Here is an 18,012-nt window from a genome sequence, read left to right on the forward strand (position 1 = left end):
TAGCTACCAGCTCTTCACCTGGCTGAAGATGATGCTATCAAATGGCTAGGCACACTGCGCATACGCTGAGAGTACAAAACTCATACAATGAATTATATGAGCACTACATCCTGCCCTCAGTTATGTAATGTATATCACAGAGTATGACACAAATTCACCTACTGCTCCTGTGTGCACTAAAACAATAATTAATAGGTATAGATTGTGCACTGCTGGATAACGAGTGCAAAATCCAGTTGTAAGAATAAAAACTATTTACAATGCAAAAATCAAACTATTGCAACTTATACAAAAATTGTTTTTTAACAATGACTCAGATGATTTTCTTCTTTTTCATGATCCTTATTTGGAAATAAACTTCCTCTCACTAATTGATGCACTGAATGGCTATCTCCCTCATTAGCCCATGTTTGCCAACGCAGTCTTCTTGGAATTTAGGAAGTTCTTTTTCTTTTTTCTTGGAGAACTATGCAAAGCAAGTATGGGATCCCTTTGATCACGGAACAGAAATATCTTCTCCCCTGTGTCTAATAGCTCAATGGCTTCTCCAGCAGCAGTGTTCAATGAATCAGGCTGGCCAGAAGGTTCCACAGGAGGGTGTCTAGACAAACATCCGAGAGGAGAGAATGATGTTCTTTCCATGAGTGCAAGTTGCTTCTTCTTTAGCAGGCTATATTAAGAAAAGGAAATTGAATTTAAAAATGATTTATAAAAATAATAGTTCCGGCACAAAATGATTCGCTTGACTGTACAGTCAAATCTTGGAAAAAAATATTCATTGTACTTTGGGAGACTAATGTAAACCATATTTAGAAATTGACATACTGTATGCATCATTTTCACCACCCCAACCCAATTTCCACTGTACTGTATGAAATATAACATCCAATGAGTAAGCAGCCTTATAACAAATGTTACATACAAGGAGGCAAGTGGCCAAAACATGTGGAGCATCAATATTTCCCTTGCAAGACTTTAATATTATTGCACAGTAAGTGTACAGGATGCTTTATGAAACATGAGTTTCATATTCACATGCATTCTACGAACCAGGACAACAGTGGTAGAAGATATACATTTGTGAGTATGTTCATGAATTCTAAAACACTTCTCACAAAAAGGATAACTCTTGAGAGATATGAGGTACAAGGAGTTGTATTTTCCCCCATAGCAAGTACTAACTTTTTCTTTACCTTTCTTTACTCCTGTTTGCAGAATGCATCTTCTCCAAGCCTTTGCTTATCAGATCCTGCCTTACTTTGCTCTCTAACGCTTGCCATGACCCTTGGTGCTTCCTGAAGGAGTAAGAGGGGAGGGAAGGGGAAACAAAAGAAAATGCTGAATTGTACACCCCCACCTTCAAAACAAAAACACCAAAAACAAACAAAAATCACCACCACCATGTGGTTTTAGGTATTAAAATGAATGTTAATAATAACTTAAATACATTCAGCAGGAATGTTCAGTTATTTTTGCTATAATTTCCTGCCCAACAATATTTATTATGGGAGAGATCCTGGCTCACCCTGTGCTCCCCAGCAAGGGAGTGAGGTAGTGTAAGTTGCCTCCTTCATCCTCTATGTGACTCCCATATTCTAGGTTGCATTAGCCTTTGTGGATCTGCCACCCCCCTTCCTGTGCAGGTGGACAAGGAGTGGGAGGGCAGGGCCAAGGACTGGGCAAAGCCTAGATTCCATTCTCACAACATACCCGCCAGCACAACTGAGCCAGTGCAGAGAGGAAAGTAATCTCAACCAGGAAGGCCGGGGGAAGATTACATTCCCCAGGGAGTGAGGGGGAAACCAGGAACCAAACTGGGCCTTGGGGCTGTGAATTATGAGGTTAGGCATGTGCATAAATGTTTGCAAGACAGGGGCCTTGGAATACAGCTAGTTCTCCATGAGGTATTGTCACTTTGTTTTGTTTTGTTTTTTCTTTTAAATCTAGCAATTACCTACCTTTTCGTAACTGTTGTTCTTCGAGATGTGTTCCTTCTGTCCATTCCATTCTAGGTGTGTGTGTTAGGGTGACCAGATGTCCCGATTTTATAGGGAAAGTCCCGATATTTGGGGCTTTTTCTTATATAGGCACCTATTACCCCCCCCACTCCCATCCTGATTTTTCACACTTGCTATCTGGTCATCCTAGTGTGTGTGCCCATGTGCACAGTAATTGGAGATTTTTGCCTTAGCTGTATCTGTAGGGTCGGCTGTGGCGCCCCCTTGAGTGCTGTGCTCATTCTGCTGGTATATTAGGCACCACCGACCCTACTCCCTCTCAGTTCCTTCTTGCTGGCAACACCAACAGTGGGGTAGGGTAATGGAATGGATATGAGCAACACATCTCGAAGAACAAGAGTTAAGAAAAGGTAGGTAACCGTTTTTTCTTCGAGTGCTTGCTCATGTTGATTCCATTGTAGGTGACTCACAAGCAGTATCCTCGGAGATGGGCTCATAGTTCATGGTCTTGCAGCTTGCAGCACTGCTCTACCGAAGCCAGCATTGTCCCAGGCCTGCTGGGTAAGTGCATAATGGAACGTGAACATGTGGCCGGACGACCACGTGGCCACCCTACAGATGTCCTGGATAGGCACCTGGGCTAGGAAAGCTGCCGAAGAGGCTTGCGCCCTTGTTGAATGGGCGGTTACAACTGCCAGAGGGGGCACCTTTGCCTGACTGTAGCAGCAGCAAATGCAGGCAGTGATCCAAGAAGAAATTCTTTGAGCAGACACTGGACGACCTTTCATCCTGTCAGCCACCGTGAGTAACAATTGCATCGACTTGCGGAATGGCTTGATCCTTTCAATGTAGAAGGCTAGCACCCTCCTGATGTCTAGGGAATGCAACCTACGCTCCTCCTCCAACCTATGTGGCTTTGGAAAAAAGACAGGTAAGTAACTGTCCTGACCCGTATGAAACTGAGAGACCACTTTGGGCAGGAAAGCTGGGTGTGGACCTTGTCTTTGTAAAAGACCATATAGAGCAGTTCCGAGGTAAGCACCCTAAATCTCAGAGACCCTGCGGGTCGATGTTATTGCAACCAAGAAAGGAGGAGAGAGCAGGGGGTTCCATGAGTCAAAGAGGGGGTCCCATGAGACGTGATAGCACAAGATTCAGGTTCAACAGAGGGACGGAGTCCCTGACGTGTGAGTAGAGGTGCTCAAGGCCCTTGAGAAAACTCAGTCATGTCCTGGGTGAAAACCGACCTATCCTCGAGGGGCGGATGGAAGGCCGAGATAGTGGACTTTAATAGATGAAAGGGACAGGCCTTGGAGCTTGTGATGCAGAAGGTAGTCCAGGATTAACTGCAGCAAGGCCCACTTGGGCTGAATGCCTTTATTTGAAGTCCAACAAGCGAACCACTTCCATTTGGCCAGGTAGGTCGCTCTGGTGGAGGGCTTTCTACTGCCCAACAGGACCTGTTGGACACCAGCCAAGCCCTCCTGCTCCTCTGCATTAACCATGCAGCAGCCAAGCCATCAGCTGCAGCACTGCCAGGTTCGGATGCAGAAGACCGCGTGGTTTTGGAACAGCAGAATCTGGCGCCTGGTGTGGCGTCTGCGGTGCCGGCTGGCCTGCTTGATCTTTAGCCACCGGGGCCACAGCATCTGTGTCCTGGGAAAATGGAAATACGCATCCTTCAAGTTGAGGGCGGCATACCAGTCTCCTGGAGCCACGGAGGGGATGATGGAGGCCAGGGAGACCGTGCAAATCTTCAACTTCTTGAGAGACTTGTTGAGGCAACGCAGGTCCAGAATGGGTCTGAGGCCCCCTTTTTGCTTTCAGGATTAGGAAATAGTGGGAGTAGAACCCTTTCCCTTTCATGTCTCGAGGGACCTCCTCCATCGCCCCCAGGCACAGGAGGTTCTCGACCTCCTGAATGAGAAGTTGCTACTGAGAAGAATCCCTGAAGAGGGACGAGGCAGAGGGGTAGGAGGGAGGGTCGGACATGAACTGCAGGGTGTTATATTGACATACTATATTTGGGTATTACCCAACCGTCTGAGGTCAGCTGCAACCAGGCCGACCGGAAGGGGCACAGGCAGTTGAGGAAAGAGTAGGAGGGTGGATCCTGGGACGTGACTGGGGCGTCGACCATGTGTGCACTGTCAAAATGCCTGCTTCTGGCCTCCTTTGTTCCTGGAAGGGCCAGGCTGAGCAGATGAACGGAAAGACGACAGGTAACGCCACTTTGACCCCTTGTCTCTCTTTTTCCTCTAGGTGCTCAACCGGGGAGGTCCCCAGGACCTAGACTGGGGAGATGGAGGAGGTGGAGGACGGAACGACTTCCTGGTCTGCAGAGGGGTACGAAGGCCCAAGGAATGAAGGGTTGCTTGGGAGTCTTTAAGGCTGTGGAGCCTTGCGTCCGTGAGTTTGGAGAAGAGCCCTGCCCCCTCAAATGGTCTGGGAGACCGTGATGGTGACCTGCACTGCAGTGATCTTAGGTTGGAAGCTCGCCGGCACTGAAGGTACAGGGACTTGTGCCTTGACTCCGGTGTCCCATGCCTCGCTGGGGGAGAGCACGGCATCAGGGACCTGGGCCTTCTGACTGGAGACTGAGTGTGCGGTACCAGGGTCCTAGGATGTGGAGATGGGGATCCACGCCTGCGGTCTGGGGACCGAGGATGCTCCACTGCCCTATGGGGCAGTCCCATGACTGGCCTTAAGTGTTGGGGTCTTAGCCGAATCTGGCACCTGGTGTGGCGTCTGCGGTGCTGGCTGGCCTGCTTGATCTTTAGCCACCGGGGCCACTTTGGGCAACGAGGGCCCAGGAGAAGCCAGGGTCCCCTGCCGCTCCCAGGAGTCCGATACCTGGCCGGGCTAGGGGGTCTGATTGCAGCGGTACCCTCGTTAAGCTCCAGGGCAGGCACATGGCCTGACATAGGTCCTTTGCCAGAAGCCCCTTTTCCCTCTGGTGCTGCGGGGGGGGGCTCTTCTTTTTCTTTTGCAGCTTCTTAGGCACTGGTGAGGGAAAACGGTACTGGGCGGATGCCAAGGTGCTAGGTGCAGGGTCTGAGTGGGAGGGCTCTGATGCAGGATGAAGTGCAGCCTCCAGGAGGAGGGCCCTCAAGCGGATATCCTGATCCTTCTGAGTTGTAGGGCAAAAGTTCTTACAGATTCTGCACTTGTCCTTCCTCTGGGACTCCCCCAAGCACTTCACACAGCTGTCATGGGCATTACTGATAGGCACCAGCCTGTTGCATGATGACCATGGTTTGACGCCAGGGGAACTGGGCAGGCCCCACTCCAGGGCGAAGTCCCAGCCGGGACTCTAATTGCTGAACTAACCTAAGAGTTAACTTAATGGCTAACTAAGTACCAACAAACTGTAAACAAAGAAGATAGACAATGGGTTGTAAAGAACCACTAATGCTCTTGCACTGCCAGTCATGGGCGATAAGAAGGACCTGAGAGGGTGTCGGGTCAGTGGCGCCTAATATACCAGTGCATGAGCGCAGCACTCAAGGCGGCGTCACAGCTGACCCTACAGATACCGCTAAGGCAAAAATCTCTGACGACTGTGCACGTGGGCGCGTGCACATCTAGAATGGAATCGACATGAGCAAGCACTTCAAGAAAAAATTAAAGTCCCTATATTGCAAAAGCATCTGCATAAGCATGGAGTCCCACTTGCTTGAATGGGACTCAGGTGGGACACAAGAATTTGTTTACATGGACTTTTTTGGAGACGGGGGCCTAAAATAGAAAAGTTATAAGCAATTAACAGTTGGTTATTGAGTATGCTCTGTGCACACTTTAAAGATTTCTGCAAAACCTAACACAGCCCTGCCCACTATGTAGTGTGTTTATATTACCCTATAGGATTCAGGGAGAGACACACACTTTGTTCTGTCCAACCTGATGAAAGGCTGGCCAGGGATGGATCTATGGTGTTTCTTGCAAGGACTTAAAAGGGGAATTGATTGCTAAAGCTGGGTTTCTATATGATGATACTGAAGCCTCATTAACTGCTTGGACCAAAATGACAGTGATCTTATGAGAGTTGATTATGTAAGATTTTTACAGGCCAAAACAGTGGAAATCTAGCTAGGTTAACTCCTCTCATGAGATCACGATCATCCTGGGCTGAAATTTTGTAAGCACAGCTGTTCTTGCGAGTTTTCATCTCTGCAACGGAACTGAAAATTTAGCTTCTTCTGGTTTTTGTTCAAACACAGAAGACCAGACTCTTAAGGCCATGTCTGGATCTAAAGCCCCACGTACCTGTATATTTGTAAAGGTTCAAATTCGAGCTTCTGTGTTTAGTGCTTTTTTAGAATTGTGAGGGTAAAACTGCAATTTATTGCTTAGTTTACATTTTATTTCCTGTTACACATAAGGTCACATATTTAAAATAAATGAAAAACTTTAGAAAGGACTACAGTAGAACCTCAAAGATACAAACACCAGAGTTATGGACTGACTGGTCAACCGGACATCATGGGGAACCAGAAGTAAGCTATCAGGCAGCAGCAGAGACAAAAAAACCCAAAACAAAAAAGCCAGCAAATACTGTACTGTGCTTGTATTGCACCTTAAAGGTAGGCACATCTGGCTGTCTGTCCCCACCCCCTACTCCCCACAGTATGGGGCAGCCACTTACAGGTAGGAGGTAGTGAATGCTGTTTTCCGCCCCCCTGCCCCCGGCTAGGAGGGGGACAAGCTTGCAAGCTCAGAGCCCGGGGAAAGAAACTTCCCAAGCTGCTACTGAAACCTGGCCTGGAGCGTAAGCTGCTGGAGCCCAAGCTCCTGCCTGCATCCCTGCGCTCTGGGGGAGCAGCTCAGTTTTAAAGGGCCACAGCCTGCACTGTGCACCCACTGACACTGCAGTGCCCCAGGGTGCCTCACTCATCCCCCTTGCAGACAGGGGTCTAGAACCAGCTGCCTGTCCCCACCCTCACTCGCCAGGCAGCCACTGAAAGCTGTGAGCCTCGCTCCGAGCAGTCTACCCTGAGGAGCATCCCATAATGTCTTGTTCAGAGTTACGAACAACCTCCATTCCAAGGCATCCGTAACTCTGAGGTTTGACTGTAATTTACAGATTTTTTTTACTCCATATACTGCCTACCTCAGTGTGTTACAGCATCAGTTTACAACACCTGCAGCCTGCTAGACTTAGTATAAATATTACTACAATAAATGGTGAAAAGAATGTATAGATAAGCAAATGCAAATTAAAACCAATAAAATACATCAAAAGAAAATGTAGCAAATAAGAAAATGGAGGGAGAATATTTAAAAGCAAAGAAAGAGTTGTTACATCTATGAATTATACAGATCATATTTTTCCTCTGGTAAAGTCAGATTGTAGTTAAGATATTTATAACTATCAAAAAGTTATCTAGTTCAAATGATTTATTCCCCCTCAGAAATAACATTTCAGCAGGAAAACCCATTCATTTGCTTGACTGCTGCTCCTGTCTGTCCAATGGATATATATTCCCTTAAAGTAATAACCTCCAGTTGGAATTTTCAGCTATAAACTGACGCACACTTACCTCTTTCTACAGCTGTCAGCTTCCTCCACATTTATGTCACTTTCAATAACACTGTCTGAATATTTGTCACTGATTGAATCCAGAACAGAAAGAAGCTCAGTCTGTGAACTCGAAGGCAGCAGTAAGTTCAGCAGTCTGTGCAACATCCCCACCGGTACCATTGTCAGTTTGGTTAAATAAGCTGCCAATCGGAGCTCCTAGAGGAATCAATGATAAAAGTTCAGACACATTCAGCATACCATGAAGGCGTGCCTCTCCGGAATATGCTATTATGGGCCTGTTATGCCCTGCAGGTACATTGTATTCAGCACCCTTTGGATCTTTTCAAACAATTACCCAGACCAGGTTACTTCAACCCCTCTTTGCAGGGTGTGGTTTATTTACCATTCTAACATATACCCCTATCTACCTTGCTTCTGAGGGAGGAGGCAGCATTTATACTGGCCCCGTCTCCCAGCTCATTTTTCTATTATCTGGGTGAGAGGGGAGCCCTGCCCCACCCTCTCTGCAAGGATCCTGGCCCTGGGGCCTTAAAGGGACAGTAACAGGATCTCTTCTCCAAACACCATTCATTCCCAGAGACACTTTCTCTCTAGCTCTATCCCCCTTATGTCTCTGTCTCTCTCTATTGGATCCTTAAAGGGCCATGCCATATGACAGCGTGGACTGACCACTAGACACTACTATCCTTAAGGGGCAGACCTCCCCATCACACAGCACTACAACAAAATAAATGATCAGGAACTTTTAATTTGAAACATTACAAAATTTACCACTTTGGAGGAAATATGAGTCGACAGTGTGCCCTTGTTGCCAAGAAGGCTAACGGCATTTTGGGCTGTATAAGTAGGGGCATTGCCAGAAGATCAAGGGACGTGATCATTCCCCTCTATTCGACATTGGTGAGGCCTCATCTATAGTACTGTGTCCAGTTTTGGGCCCCACACTACAAGAAAGATGTGGAAAAATTGGAAAGAGTCCAGCGGAGGGCAACAAAAATGATTAGGGGGCTGAAGCACATGACTTATGAGGAGAGGCTGAGGGAACTGGGATTGTTTAGTCTGCAGAAGAGAAGAATGAGGGGGGATTGGATAGCTCCTTTCAACTACCTGAAAGGGGGTTCCAAAGAAGATGACATAACAAGGAGTAATGGTCTCAAGTTGCAGTGGGGGAGGTTTAGGTTGGATATTAGGAAAAACTTTTTCACTAGGAGGGTGGTGAAGCACTGGAATGGGTTACCTAGGGAGGTGGTGGAATCTCCTTCCTTAGAGGTTTTTAAGGTCAGGCTTGACAAAGCCCTGGCTGGGATGATTTAGTTGGGGATTGGTCCTGCTTTAGCAGGGGGTTGGACTAGATGACCTCCTGAGGTCCCTTCCAACCATGATATTCTATGATTCTATGAAAAACAATTAAATGAAAAATAATTTTAAAGTTAATAGCTTTAGAAACCAGTGCTATTATCACTTGCTTAGTCACTTCCACCATGGACAGGTGTGTACATGAAGATCTTTCACTTCACGCTGGACACTGGGACTTCAGGATTATAGCCAGCCTGATTCTGTGCATTAAGAAGTCATTATGCAGCCACATAAATGGCTGCGCAATGCCCATTTGTTTGGAAATTACCATGTAACTGCTCTAGAGTCTAAACTTTCATTTTAAAAAAATTAAGTCTCTAGCCCTTATTGTGGAAAAGAAAAGCTTTAAAATGGGAATGGAATGCACAACTCTGCATATTCCTCAATCTGCAGACAGCATGGAGCAATTGCTAAAAGAGAAGTGTGAATGACTGCCATTCATCTCAAAGGGGCTTCTAACTCTGAAGCCTAATGATGACAATTTCAATGTTAAGTATTTCACTGCTTTTCATTTCAGCAGAAACATCAAGCTTGTGTGCTTATCCACTGTTTCTGTGTATAAGGGCAGATGTCAGGACAGGCTGCCAACAAGAGCACGTTGTTGCTGCCAAAGGCTTCTGGTGATGCGAACACAGAATTCAAACCTCCATTCCCTCAAATTTAAAATCATCTCTGTTCCTGTCCAAAGCGGAAAAAAAAAATCAAAAATACTCAGTTGCCTCTTGGATACTGCAAACAAACAAACTTCATTTCCCACTTCTTCTTGGGTGCCAAGAGCCCTTTGTGTGTCCGGTCCAGCTGTGAAAACTCCAGCATCCACCTGACAATTTCTACAGTGCTTCTGTGTATTTCAGTACAAAGATCTATAGCACTGTGAAAACCTGAGGCTAGATAAAAATAACAAATTAAATGAACACCACAAAGGATGCTGCATTGGACTCTATGAGAGGAGCTAGCAAGGATGGGGGGAGGGCAATACCATGTGTTCAGGGAATATCCCACTGCGTAAATGTAGCTATAATGTGCTACATAAACAACAGGGCCGCAGTTCTAACAATTATTAATTGCCATTCCCTCTCTCTATCCTATTCAGCTCCTCTATCTGCTCCCAGTAGATCTGCCATAGTTACTGATGGGCCAGCTCCCATCAGTTATAGCTGTTCTAAACGACCCACCACTAGCACAAGCACTCCTGTGATAATCCCCCGGGGTCCTCAGAAAGCCAGCACCACTTCTGAACTGTTTACCAGCCTGTGTGTAGCAGATGTGGGAGATTAGTACCAAGGCCAGGTCACAGGCACAAGAAACCCCCAGGAACAAGTGAATAAAGAACAGGAAAACAGCCAAAATCAATTTCTTTGTCCAGAGGGGATTCAGAATGTTACAGCTGCTGTTAGAACTCTCACTCTTCTCTGTAACAGGAATTTTATACAGCGGTATAGAATGAATTTGCAGAAGAGATCAGGCAAATCCAGAGTCTGACTATCGTTAGGATTCTCAAAAGAGGAAGGTTTTGCAGAGTAAGCCTTTCTATCATAAGAACAACACTCTCCACATTTATTCCCCTTCTACCGCATTAAAAAAACCAAACACCACCTCTTTCAACTAAGTGGGAACAATGAATGTGTGAGAGGGAAGTAGGGTGGGTGTGCTAAGCTGGTATTGCTGGTCAGGGAGCATAAAGGCCTTGGTTTGAGGACTACTCTTGCTGCTCGTATATCCTGATAGGTGTTCAGATGCCACAGTGGATACCATACTAGATTCCCCTCCATATCACAGTGGGCCTGTAGATGAGAGACTCTGATGTTTCGATAGGGGCCAGACTGGGGCACCCAGTTTCCACCTTATTGGGTGCCCCAGTCTGGTGGTGTTCTCTCTTTGGGGGCTGCAGATCTGCTGACCCATGCCAGCATGCAGCTGTAACCCACATTAGTGTGGATCTCTGTCCCTGTCACAAGGTGGCTGGCCCATGTGATTAAATTAGGTTCAGCTGTCCTGTGCCAGAGCAGATAGTCCCAGCTGAGCCAATTAAGGGGGCAGGGCTGCAGCTGGGCTATAAAGAGCCTGAGGGAGTTCATGAGTGCAGAGCTAGGATGAGAACTGTAGCTGTAGAAGATTTCCTGCAGTGGTCCCTGAAGAATGGAGTTGGCTGCTCAGACAGCACCTCAGAGAGGAGGTGGCGTGGAAGATTTGTTTTGTGTTTGTTTTTTTGGGGAACTTTGTAAATAAAGAAACCAGACCCCAGGAAAGTCTGTGATTGATTGATTGAGAAAGACTGTGTGGGGTTTAGGGAACCCTGAAGAAGGGGAAAGCAGGGGTGGGGACACTGAAGAGGCATGCCTGGTCAAGAAGGGGTGCTTGGGTGGCAGCCATTCTGTTACAGTCCCCTTTGAGTGGCTGGACCACATAAAAAAGTTTGAACTAATGGACCTGGTCCACAAGCAGTCCAGGCTCATGCTGTTAGATGGAGAGGTCCAGACTTAAATCCCTGCAGAAAGCCCAAGTGGGGGTCTTATTTAGGGTTGCCAGGTGTCCCGTTTTCAACCGGAACACCTGGTCGAAAAGGGACCCTCCCCAGCCCGGTGAAAATGAGAGAGTGAGTGAGGGTGGGGGAGAGCAAGCGATGGAGGGAGGGGGGATGGAGAGAGTGGGGTGGGGCCTCGGAGAAGGGGCGAGGCAAGGGTATTTGGTTTTGTGCAATTAGAAAGTTGGCAACCCTACGCAGAAGGGATCACCGTGATCATCTAGTCTGACCTCCTGCACATTGCAGGCCACAGAACCTTGCTCACCCAGTCCTGTAATAGACCCATAACCTCTGGCTCAGTTACTGAAGTCCTAAAATCTTTAAATCAAGACTTCAATTTGCAGAGAATCCACCATTTACACTAGTTTAAACCTCCTAGTGACCCATGCCCCATGCTGCAGAGGAAGGCTGACTCTTGCAAAGCTTGGTTGAAAACTGCAGTATTCTGAAATAAATTCACTGCAGTTGATAGGACATACTCAATGCTCTATGCACCACTCAAAGGCTGTGATAGGCTGCATAAAGTCCTCTGGCCTTCCAAGATGGGGTGAATTCAATGCTATATGAGTACTATACAGTAGCTCCATGGGAACAACTGTATCAGACAACACCAGAGGTTTCTTGCATCAGCAGCATCTTAGTTTGTGTTTCTTGAATTCGGTCAAAACAATCAATAATGTAAAACTGTAATATAAAACAGCAGAACTACTGTACAGACGTCACACTGATTTGGATTGAGTAACACATGTTGAAACAACTAATGCAAAATCAATTAGCTCTGTCCATGTCGTGATTTCACATTTGCTTTGCCCTTTTCACATGAATGTCTTCCTGCATCATCTGTTGTATCTACAAACAACAACTAGAGTACCTGGGATTATAACTGTGTGCTTACTTAAAACTAACCTCTCTATGGGCAGCAAAAGATCCTGAGCTCAGCGTAACTCAAACAATCCTTTCATTGACTTAAATGGGAAATCTTCCTAAATAGGAACACTAGAGCCAAACCATTGAAACGTAGCAGTCTAAGGCCTTGGCTACACTTGCAGCTGTACAGCGCTGTGAGGTAAACCTGTCTTCGTACAGCTGAGTAGGGAAAAGCGCTGCAGTCTGTCCACATTGACAGTTGCCAGCGCAGTGGTGTGGCCACACTTGCAACATTTGCAGCTGTGTTGGGAGCGGTGCATTATGGGCAGCTATCCCAGCATTCATGTGGCTGCAACGTGCTTTTCAAAACGGGGTGGGGTGGGGTGGATTGTGACAGGGAGTGTGGGGGGAGAGAGAGTGCTTTTTGGAGCATGTCAGCTCTCTATTTTGCAAGTTCCGAACTCCCGTCCCCCTGCTCATTCATTTACTCACTCAAAGCAAGCTGCAAACTGTTTGCTTTTCTCTGTGGTACGAGCTTTGAAACCAGCACTTCCGCATTCCTGCAGCCGGTCACAACAATGGAGAGGATTGGCCACTTGACAAGGTGATCAGTACAGCGCTGCAAGCGTTTACACTCACACCCGTGAGTCGTAGCCACTCCGCTGCAGCTGTTATTCCTCTCGGAGATGTGGAGTACCTGCAGCGGTGTACCCAGGGAGATACAGCACTGTAAGTGCCCTGCCAGTGTGGACGGGGAGTGAGTTACAGCGCTGGGGGAGGCTTTACAGCGCTGCAACTTGCAAGTGTAGCCAAGACCTAAGTTAGGCACCTGAATAAGTGGCCTGCTTTTTCAAAGCTGCTAAGCACCTGGAGAGCCCATTAAGTTCAGTGGGAGATCTGTCCACTTATGGCAGTGCTGAAAATTTGCCCAAGGGGGAAAATTCCATTTAACGTTAAGAGGAAAATGGATGACTTGAAGAGGCAGAGATAGGCAATCGTAATTATAGGAGTTGCTAACACTTGCTATTCTAATCTATATTCTATACATTGTAAATCACAGATTTTATATGGTTTCCAACACTATTGCTTTGCTTTCTATAACACACAGGATTAAACACACAAAGAGATTAGGAACATGCTACACTGTGTGTTTTATTAATAGATTATTCATGCTACAAGGCCCATCTTTCTTCTCAGGCATATGGCAAGTAGGCAGGCTGAGAGTTAGTGGGTTTTTACTATTATAGCTGCTGTGTACTGCATCTGTAGGGCTGTATCTTTACATTTATTGTAGAAACTGGATAACGCAAGCATGCCCAAAGCAAAGGACGGCTCCTTGCTTATGTTATATATAACCAAATTTAAAAAAATGTATACAGGAAAGGCAGATTTATATTGAATATGTGGAAACAAAGTTGTCCAGGGAATTGGATGTACAAAACATGAAGCTCAATTCTCCAAGCATATGCCGTATAGAGTAGCTGATTTTCAATTATAGTAAAGTACTGGAAGTGCTGTAAATTCTCTCTGATCTCAAATGTCTCCGTCTTACTAAACTGGTAAATATCCAGGGTCACTTTGTTCACTTGCTAGAGTGCTAAGTCTGAGGAAACCATAAGATACATACAAGCAAGGTTATCCATCTGCTGAACCATGCTTTGAAACTTCCACTTGGAAAAATTCATACTATGTTCTTTCCAAGTTGTTTTATAATGCATCTGTGCTGCTTTTTAGAAACCCAGCAAAACTCATTACAGGAAGGCAATACCTTCTAGCTGGCTGCACTGTCCATCTACTTTCTGGTGATGTGAGATTTCTGGAGCAGCATCACAAAGAGTATCAGAGAGCTCCAAAACTTATCATCCTTCTGTGGTAACTAGCAGAGAAGAGCCATGTTCTCTCCCCCTCCACTCAATCAGAGAATTAGTTACTTCTAAGCTACAGGACTCCTAATTCCTGTGGTCACTAGGTTTATGAAATGTCTCTATTTGCTTTTGGACCTCCTTTCCAGTTCATACAGACCCCAAAAGAAAGACACCACCTTTCGTCTGAAACATGTGGAAAACTCCTTTAAAAACTAACACAAGGACAAAATTGATTTGGGGAAAAGGTTCCCATTGAAATGAATTAGAATCAGCAACGGTAGTACTCAGCTATTATTAGGGGGTTGTTTCTCCACCTCTCATCATGCATTAGGTGAATACACCAACCTCTGGCTCTTTAAATGCCACAGAATCTGAATAAAAACACACTATCAGCGATATAGATGCCTGGAGCTGTAGTGGAGATAGTGTTTATCCAAACTCTGATCCTTCCAGACAACAGCAACCAAGGAACAACCTCTCCAAACATCCTAAACCATTCCCTATAAGAGGGAACATTTCAGGATAAGTGCTCTTCTGTAAACGAGCTGTGGAATTGAGGAGCTGGCTTGTTTTGTGCATCCTCTAACTGTGCTTACCCATGTATGCTCGGTAACATGGCTAACACCAAGACTGAGACCCTATTGTACTATTCATCCTCTGGTTTTAGTGTTCTTGATCCACAAATGAGTGGTTTCCCCAGACCACTTAATTGCTAAATAAACTACATGATGGTAAATTTGAGGCTCCAAACTATTCTCCTAATTAGTCTAAGTGTTTATCAGAAAATAGCACATTTAAATGTCTTATAATTCAACCAAGAGAAGGTACTGGGAGTGCTAATAGTGGAACAGTGGACCTATGCTGTTTAAAGTCTGCACTCTGTTCATAATTTGCAGCAACACCATATGGTGCAGAATAAATATATAATGAGAAGTTGGAAAAAAATTAGCATGAAAAGAGTTCACCAAATGATGAAGGCAGATGACAAATGCTCTAAAGCATGAATTCAGTGAAGTTCACATATATTTAAAAATACTTGCAATTCTATATCTGATCTGATGGTTTATTTTCTCCTGATGTTAAATAGGGTTTGGCTTTATCTAACACCTTCCATATTTAAGGTACTGTATTTGAAGCACTATGTTTTTACACAAAACCTTTAACGCCAGAACCTATTCTATTAAGAGAGGGGAATGTTGAACAGGACAAAAGATTATCTTCTTCTCTCTGTGAAAAGTACCTTGCGATCTTTAATTACCAAGCAGACTGTCACCAGGGATTAGCGGAAAGGGCCTCACTTGAACAAACCATCCAAAGGATGCTGCAACTTTCGCTGCCCCTTAAAATGTAGCTTCTTCTTGTTGTCAAAAGAATTTTGTTAAATCTTATACAGTTCCACGAATAAATAAATTATTAAAAATAAAGTTGGAAAGTCTCTTAGCAGTATTGTGCAAATCACAAAAAAAGGTTATGAGCATGTACAGAATGTACAGTTTTACAAATTTAGAACTAAGCTTAAAAGTTACCATCTCATGAATATTTATAATGTTGTGGGAAATAATCTACAAAAATGTGCAGCGGAAATTTTTTTCTCTGGCTGCAAGCTTTTATTCCTATCACTTGCACAAATAGAGTCCTGACAAAATGTTGCGAACTCTGTGTGCAGTAAGCTGTGGAGATGGAAATATAATGGGAGGGAATTTATGGATGAAATAGAATTCAGTGATTACTGGCAGCCATGTCTGCTTTCCGTATGTCAAACTGTCAAAGCCAGCATGCTGCGGAGATGGTTTGATAAAATGTTTTAGAGAAAGAAAAGCAAAGAAGAAAATCAAATACAGCAAAGGGAATGAAAAAGTCTAAATTTAAAACTAGTAGGTTGATAATGCTGGTCATGACAACTTCGACAACTTTTATCATATGCAATGAGCACAAATATACAGCAGAATAATGAGCTTTAAAACACACTAAGGGTACGTCTACACTTACCTCCGGGTCCGACGGCAGGCAATCGGTGTTCTGGGATCGATCCCGGAAGTGCTCGCCGTCGACGCCGGTACTCCAGCTCAGCGAGAGGAGTACGCGGCATCGACGGGGGAGCCTGCCTGCCGCGTCTGGACCCGCGGTAAGTTCGGACTAAGGTACTTCGAATTCAGCTACGTTATTAACGTAGCTGAATTTGCGTACCTTAGTCCGAAGTGGGGGGGTAGTGTGGACCAGGCCTAAGACTTTGTCTACACCAGCACTTCTATTGGTTAATTTTTTTGTTGGTCAGGGGTGTGAAAAACACACTAGCCTGACCGACATAAGTTTCACCACCAAAAGCATCAGTGTGGACAGTGCTATGTCGGTGGGAGAGCATCTCCCGCTGACATAGCTACCACCACTTGTGGGGGGTAGTTTAATTATGGCAACGGGAGAGCTCTCTCCCCTCGACATAAAGCAGCTATACGGGAGAGTTGTGCTACTGTAAGGTCTGTAGTGTAGACATAGTCAAAGACACACAAAACAACCCAGTCAAAAAAACAGACAGGTTATCTGGTATGTTGTCATCACCATAACAATGTTTATCCATTGCTAAGAAATCAACAGTTGATCTACTATTCTGTTAATTCACAGATGAAGGGGACAATATAACGTGCATCATGGTGGTGAATACATGACTTAAGTCGCAAAGAACTATAAGTAAAAAGATAGCAAGCCTTTCTTGGAGGAAAAATTTGGAAGGGCGATAATATGGCTGAGACTTTACGTGTTTGAATGTCGATTATGAAATTTGTTTCTTTAACTCTAAAAAGATAATAGTTAAAGGGACATTGCCAAAGTCAGGACTCCTAAAAAATACATTTATTTTGTTAAACTTTTTACTTTCAGGAGCCCATTGTTTTTTTTAAATTGGTTTAAATAATCCGTTGTGTATGTGACAGTTTACGGAGTGAGAGCCCTGGAGGCTGTCTTTTCTGTGGATTAAGGATGACACAGGTTGTAAAACTGCTAAATTTCATAGCACTGCCCAGATGCCTCAGTCATGGCCCGGAGGGAAAACCTGTGAGTGAGGGACAGTAGTTCATTTTTCCATGCCGTTTAAGCTCAGACAGCCAACTGGGGTGATGAATAATGTTAGCTGAAGAGGTGGTTTTGTGATGTGGCCACTTGTTTATTTCTTCTTAAATGACTGTGTGAGAGCGTGTGTGTGTATAAAAAAAAGAGAGAGAGCGAGAGAGAGCATGGTGTTTATTAATGTTCATAATACTGCTGGAGAATATTCACATCAATATATATGTGTACATATACATTTTTCAATATAAATATTCTCCAGCAGCATCAGAAACCTAAACAGCATTGTTCTAACACATGAAAACCAGAAAGTGAAACTGTCTATACACAAGTAACTCACCAGACAATTTTCACTGTCCAAGCTGAGTGAAATGCAAATTTTATACAAACATGATAAACAATGGAAAATATTTATTACTGAGCACAGTGTTTACTATTATGATCTCAATGAAATTACTCTTTTTGTTCACTTAACTGATTTCCAGATACAGCAGAGATTAAAAAGTGGGAATTCATTTAATTACACCCTTACCTGGCTGTAAAGTGCCAAAAATGTATCCATTTCTATATTCTCCAGAAGATCTTCAAGCACCACATCATTCCATTGCTCTTCTTGTAAGCTGAAGGGAAAGATGAAATTAGTATTATCTTCCCAGGCATAGTATTCCATGTGATAAGAAATCAATGTCCAAAATTCATCCATTCAGAAAACATTTTACTGGCAGATTTTGTTAAAAGGTTTACCGCACACCTCTTCAAACAAACTAAGAACACCACACTTCTTCCCCTTTTCTCCAAGAGCCAGACCCTGCTGTGTTACTGTCCAAGATATCTGACGACAGC

The 18,012-nt window shown here is 44.8% G+C and overlaps 1 protein-coding gene across 1 annotated transcript in view; it reads right to left on the reverse strand.

Moving 5' to 3' along the window:
* Window positions 1-399: 399 nt before the first annotated feature.
* The window catches only part of EVC2 (EvC ciliary complex subunit 2), a 165,384-nt gene continuing 147,771 nt past the window's right edge, over window positions 400-18,012 (reverse strand). The window contains exons 20-23 of the mRNA XM_065405470.1: window positions 17,702-17,789; window positions 7,499-7,695; window positions 1,194-1,295; window positions 400-670 (exon numbers count right to left, since the gene is read on the reverse strand). Of these exons, the coding sequence (XP_065261542.1) occupies window positions 400-670; window positions 1,194-1,295; window positions 7,499-7,695; window positions 17,702-17,789 (658 nt within the window). The remainder of the gene's footprint in view (window positions 671-1,193; window positions 1,296-7,498; window positions 7,696-17,701; window positions 17,790-18,012) is intronic.

The sequence above is a fragment of the Emys orbicularis genome, chromosome 5, assembly GCF_028017835.1.
Source record: "Emys orbicularis isolate rEmyOrb1 chromosome 5, rEmyOrb1.hap1, whole genome shotgun sequence".
Lineage (NCBI taxonomy): Eukaryota > Metazoa > Chordata > Testudines > Emydidae > Emys > Emys orbicularis.